At 45.5% G+C, this 6,483-nt stretch overlaps 1 protein-coding gene across 1 annotated transcript; it reads left to right on the top strand.

Annotated features, from left to right (window-relative positions):
* The first annotated feature begins 66 nt into the window (after positions 1–66).
* On the top strand, positions 67–4,184 carry TOB1 (transducer of ERBB2, 1). The gene is made up of 2 exons (XM_070562240.1): positions 67–429; positions 2,250–4,184. Exon 2 carries the CDS (start codon positions 2,388–2,390, stop codon positions 3,423–3,425), a length of 1,038 nt encoding a protein of 345 aa, XP_070418341.1. The 5' UTR covers positions 67–429; positions 2,250–2,387; the 3' UTR covers positions 3,426–4,184.
* Positions 4,185–6,483: the final 2,299 nt, after the last annotated feature.

Below are 6,483 nucleotides of genomic sequence, written 5' to 3'. Positions count from 1 at the left end.
AGGGCAGGGGCGGAGCCGGCCGGCGAGGGCCGGGCGCGGGCTGGGCGGGAGGGGAATGGTTACGCCACCCGCAGCTGTGTGACGCGGGGCGGGCGCGCGCGCACCCCGACGGGCGGGGAGGAGGCTATAAAAGGAGAGGCGGGGCGCGCGCCGCGGCAGAAGGAGCGAAGCTCTGGCCCGGCGCGGTGTGGGCACTTTACGGGGACGCTGGGCCGGGCTCCGGGCTGTGTGGAGAAGTGAGCGCGCTCGCCTGCCCCCGTCCCCGCCACCCCGAGCCAGAAGGGCCGAGGCCCCGTCCTCCACGGCCCCGCCCGGCCGCGTCGCGCACTCGGCCCGCTCGCCGCTGCCGACTCTCGTGCCCCCGCCCTGCCGCCCCCTCGCCCCCGCCCAGCGGCCGGGTCTGTGGCGGACGCAGCCCCGAAGCAGCCCGTAAGTATCGAGGGGCGGCGGGCGGGCGCGGTCCGGAGGAGGAGGGGCTGCAGCGGCGGCGAGCCCCGCGCCCTCCGCGCTCCTCCGGGGCTCCTCGGGGCGGCGGCTGGGGCGCGGAGGGGAGCGGCGCCGGGGGCCGCCCGGGAGCCGGAGGCGGGGCGGGCCGGCGCGGCGGCTCGGCCCGGGCCGGGGCGCGTGACCGGAGAAGGGCGGCCCGGGCCGAGCCGACGGGCATCGGGGGTTGGGGCGCCCGGGAGGAGCGGCGAGCTCGAGGGGATCGCTGGGGTGCGCGGGGCCGACAATGGTGCCGGGGAACCGGTGCTCCTCGGGCTCTGGCCGGGTCCCAGGAGCCGCGGGCGGGGGGCGGGAGCGGCGGGTCGGGTTACGGCGGGGGGAGGGGAGCGGGGCCCGGGGCGGCCGGCGCCCCGACCTGCGGTGCCCGGCCCGGGGGGCTTGCTCTTGCATTGCTCGTGGCCGCCGCTGCCGCCTCCTCCCCCCCGCCGCCCCCCTCCTCTTGCCGGGGCCGCTGTAGCGCTGGCGCTCCGAGAGCTGTGAGCAGAAATCTAATGAGCTCCAACTGGCTGTTTATGTAATTCTTCCCACTCCTGTCTTAAGGCGTTGCTTTAAACTGCCTTCCGCCGAGCCTGGATTTCGCTCCGCTGCACCTCCAAGCAATTTGGCTTAATCAGCAGCTGCCTTTGCCGGCGCTCGGGCTGTTGGCTTGGAAAGTGTTTGTAGTTTGGGGGCTGCCAAGGGATTTTTTTTCTCCCCCTTTGTCACCACGAATATGGAAAATGGAACAGACGGATTCATACCAACTTGATTTTCAAATGTCCTTTTAAATCAATCTCAGGGTACAAAGAGATCCCCTTTGCAAATATCTTCTGTTTGCCCTTGATCTTTTCTTATCCCCACCCAGTGCTGATCCAGCAAACGTTTAAAGGTCGAGCTTATCGTCCATGCCTCTCTGGCTGTTCTCTTATCGTGACGGAGGGAGGTGGTTTTGAAAATCAGAATAAAACTCAGAACCCTGCCCCTTAAGCAGAATAATCAATAGAGTTTTGAAATTGATTGTTTCTTTTGTTGTCCTTACTGCCGAAGAGGTATTTTCAGATTTCGAAAAATACACGTTGAAAAGAAAAAGCACAGAGAAGCTCGCTTATTACATTGTATGCCCTTCGTATATTGAAGACCGCGACTGTGTAGGATAATTTGGTTCATAATTATCGTTCACTAGGATGGCAAGTCATTTAGTACCTTTAATTTTAGCATCATCGACTTTGGAAATTAAAATAATTTTCTTCTCAGATTTCTAAGTGTTTAATGGTAAAGCAGATTGAAGCAGTATATATCCAAAATGAACTGAAATATAGAATTCACTTCTAAACCGGTGAATACGAACATGACCAACTTCTAAAACTGGCATGTATATGTGTGGAGGTGGGTGGATGGGTATGCTGAATATAGTTTCCAGTAAATGTTCCTGTGAGAATTGAGGGAAGACAAAGAAGGCATACACTACATATTCTAGAGATATTTTTCCTCTTAGAGAACTCTATTCAGAAACAGAAAGCAAATAATAGGGTGACAAAAATACTGTTTTAACTCTAAATCCTAAGTTTTCCCATGAGATTTTGAACTTCAATAAACAGTTTTCTATCGTATGTTCCCTTATTTTGTGCTGATTATATTTTTCAGACTTTCTAGCTTGTTGGACTTTTTCAAAAGTTCAATTACTCGGGGGGGTAGAAAAAGGTTGCGGGACTTAACATTTATCTTACTTGGATGTGTTTGCTTTTGTTTGTTTGTTCTTCTTTAAGGAACAAGATCACTCAAGGTGAAGATAATCTACTAATACCAGCACTTTGAATGAAAATTTGTTTCTCTGCCACAAACTGAACACTCTTTTTTTTGTGTTGGGGAATTGAAACACAAATTAACTTTGTGGCATAGCAGCTATGCAGCTTGAAATCCAAGTAGCACTAAATTTTATTATTTCATATTTGTACAATAAGCTTCCCAGGAGACGTGTCAACATTTTTGGTGAAGAGCTTGAAAGACTTCTTAAGAAGAAATATGAAGGGCACTGGTATCCTGAAAAGCCATACAAAGGATCAGGGTTTAGATGTATCCACATAGGGGAGAAAGTGGACCCAGTGATTGAACAAGCATCCAAAGAGAGTGGTTTGGACATTGATGATGTTCGTGGCAATCTGCCGCAGGATCTTAGTGTTTGGATCGACCCGTTTGAGGTTTCCTACCAGATTGGTGAAAAGGGACCAGTGAAGGTGCTTTATGTGGATGATAATAATGAAAATGGATGTGAGTTGGATAAGGAGATCAAAAACAGCTTTAACCCAGAGGCCCAGGTTTTTATGCCCATAAGTGACCCAGCCTCCTCAGTGTCCAGCTCTCCATCACCTCCCTTTGGTCACTCTGCTGCTGTAAGCCCTACTTTCATGCCCCGGTCCACTCAGCCTTTAACCTTTACCACTGCCACTTTTGCTGCCACCAAGTTCGGCTCTACCAAAATGAAGAATAGTGGCCGCAGCAACAAGGTTGCTCGTACTTCTCCTATCAACCTCGGCTTGAATGTGAATGACCTCTTGAAGCAGAAAGCCATCTCGTCCTCAATGCACTCTCTGTACGGGCTTGGCCTGGGGAGCCAGCAGCAGCCACAACAGCAGCAGCCATCCCAGCCACCGCCGCCACCACCACCACCACAGCAGCAGCAGCAACAGCAGAAAACCTCTGCTCTTTCTCCTAATGCCAAGGAATTTATTTTTCCTAATATGCAGGGTCAAGGTAGCGGTACCAATGGAATGTTCCCAGGTGACAGCCCCCTTAACCTCAGCCCTCTCCAGTACAGTAATGCCTTTGATGTGTTTGCGGCCTATGGAGGCCTCAACGAGAAGTCTTTTGTAGATGGCTTGAATTTTAGCTTGAATAACATGCAGTATTCTAACCAGCAATTCCAGCCTGTCATGGCTAACTAAAAAAAGAAAAAAATGTCTCGTACAAGTTAAAATGCTCGGGCCCAAGGGGGATTTTTTTTTCACCTCCTTGAGATTTTTTTTTTTTTTTTTTAAGCTTATAGTAAGGATACATTCAAGCTTGGTTACAAAAATAAAACATGCATCATTTTTCATTTGCCAACCAAGCACAAAGTTATTTTATACTGACTGTATATTTTAAAGTATACTCTCAGATATGGCCTCTTACAGTATTTAAGATATAGCAAAGACATGGCTGATTTTTTTTTTATAAAAAATTGGCACTAATAAGTGGGTTTATTGGTCTTTTCTAATTGTATAATTTAATTTAGTACAAAGTTTGTAAAATATCAGAGGATATATATATATTGTTTCTACGACATGGTATTGCATTTATATCTTTTTACTACAGTGATCTGTGACAGCAGCAGCTTCATGTTGTATTTTTTTTACTGAAATTGTAAAATATCCATCTTAAAGACATCAACTATTCTAAAAATTGTGTACAGGATATTCCTTTAGTGGTGGAATTAAAATGTACGAATATTTGCTTTTTCAAAAAAAATGTATTTTCTGTTAAAGGTTTAAAGATTTTTGCTATATATTATGGAAGAAAATGTAATCGTAAATATTAATTTTGTACCTATATTGTGCAATACTTGAAAAAACGGTATAAAAGTATTTTGAGTCAGTGTCTTACATGTTAAGAGGGACTGAAATAGTTTATATTAAGTTTGTATTAAAATTCTTTAAAATTAAAAACGCTTATTCTGGTCTTTATTTTTAACCTTTGCCAAAGCCCTGCCTCTGGAGTTACGATGTTGTAAATGCTTATGATGCAGAAAGGTCTGACTCAGTGAATTACAGAGGAATAATGAATGTAAAGCAGTTGCTCTCCTACCGCGCCACGTAGTAGATTGCTGCGTACACAGTTGTCCCTGTCAAAGCTCCGTGACCTGACCAACGCCTGGGACAGCTTTATTTCCTTCAGCAACTCTCTTCAGTCCACATCTGTCTCCCCATGCTAGGGATGGTATGCCAAGGCCAGGCAACCTTATTTTATAGCAAGTTTTGAAATGTGGTATCATGCTGACATCTAAGATAATAAAAAGAAATTCTCTCATCTAACCAGAGAGGATTTATTTGAAATGTATATGGAGAGAGGCCATTGGGTCAGTTTTCGGTTTTTGCATGGAGATGAATAGCAAAACTTGCTTGGACAATGCAGCTGACTTAACTGTTTAAAAAGAAGATTTCTGTTTACTAATCCTTACCCTTAGAGTTCAGTCATTGGAGCTGGAGAGTTTACGATCAAAATCTATTCAACATTGGACAGGTTGCTGAACATTAGTATTTGTGTGTGTTTTCCCCACAAAAAAGTTTACATTCTGAGTTTTTTTGGCTTTTTTTTTTTTTTTTGCAAGTGCATAGCCAAACTGCTGGTTTGGGAGGTTCAAAGGTTAGTCATCCATAATGTGTCAAATTGTAGTGGCTTAAGGATGGAGTTTTTTAAAAACCGATGAGTTGGCAGAGAGAGACACTATTTTTAAAGTAAAGTGATGAGTCATTTCACTGTTCAAATGTCCATTGATACAGTGTTGACAGTATTGGTGAGAAAATTGTCTTGGAAGAAAAAAATAACTCTTTACTTTTATAGTAAGAAACCAGCACTGTACGGGTTACTAGGGAAATAAATTTGGTCTCATGGGTTTTTTGGACACCAGTCTACAAAAGCCTTTTGTTTGTTAACCATGCAGTTTAGAGCAATAAAAAGTTGTAAGGAAACAAGCCCTGGAAATAACACAGCGAAGCTGTTGGTCAGCTCCATGGTGAAGCCTTTGTCCTGCAGTGGACAGAATGAGGCTACGAAGAAGTATTGGGGTAGTGAGTGGAGCTGGCAGAGATCTGTCTGCCAGCACGATCAATTATGTGCTTTTGTGATCATGAAGTTGAATAGCTGTAAGAGAACAACCCAAGTAATGGTTTTAAGCACTAGATTCTGCTAGAGACTTCTGGGTGGTTATCACAGGCTTAACTTGGAAGAAAACTGCATTTTTATAAATGAAAGGCTCAAGTTAGCATACTTTTTCTGAAAATCAGAATAGGGCAGCTGGCCAGCACATACACAATAGAATTTGTAACAATCTAGAAGACTAATACATATGTTCAGATTTTAAATAATTGAGGTTAGTGTAAGTATGAGTATCTTTCAGATCTTAGGGATGTGTGTACGGACAAAAAATCTTAGGGAAATTTCATATTAGTACATATGCTGGTTTGTTGCTTGAAAAATATTAAATTTTATCTTGACTGGCTTCGAGAAAATTAGTCTGAGTTTGGTGTCCTTGAGGACTTTATGATTTGTTTTCAAGGAAATGAACAAAGGCTCTGTTTTCAAGCCCTTTTTGCTCATTAGGAATGGAACTTTTTTTAAAAGGTGCTTTTGTCTAGCATACCTTAGAAAAGCTTCTATCTTAGTCCCAAATGTTTTTCTCCCCACTGTGCCCATCACACTTGACCTTCTGTGTGGAGACTGTTTTGGCTGACAGTTTTTTGGAGCTGTTTTCCTGTGAGAAAGATTGACCCTGAGCTAACATCTGTGCCAGTCTTCCTCTGTTTTATGTGGGATGCCGCCACAGCATGGCTTGACGCGTGGTGCCAGGTCCATGCCAGGGATCCAAACCTGCAAACCCAAGGCTGCTGAAACAGAGCACATGAACTTAACCACTGTGGCTGGCGCTGGATTGACAGTTTGATGAGGTAATTATCTTAATAGGTTGTTCCCATCATTTTGACTTCTCTAGCTGTAGATACTCCAGCAGTCTTTGCATGGCCGGATCCTGGTGTTTGAAACACTGCCTTGCGGATTGCGTAGCTCTGTGTCGGGTGAAGAAGATAGTAGCGCTCTCGGTTAGAGTGTTCCTTTACCGCCCATCTTCTCTAAAATCGGGTGTAATGTTAATCTTTGAATAGCTTTAACCTATATTACATGGCGAATGTCGGCCTCAGTCAAAATGCCTCCGTAAACATCACGATAATCTTTGTTTACTGTGATTAGCTT

The sequence above is a fragment of the Equus przewalskii genome, chromosome 10, assembly GCF_037783145.1.
Source record: "Equus przewalskii isolate Varuska chromosome 10, EquPr2, whole genome shotgun sequence".
Lineage (NCBI taxonomy): Eukaryota > Metazoa > Chordata > Mammalia > Perissodactyla > Equidae > Equus > Equus przewalskii.
This window is presented reverse-complemented; position numbering and strand designations above follow the sequence as displayed.

Bases quoted from the DNA above. Each gene is read 5' to 3' on its own strand.
- TOB1 (XM_070562240.1), top strand. From the start codon at position 2,388: ATGCAGCTTGAAATCCAAGTAGCACTAAATTTTATTATTTCATATTTG.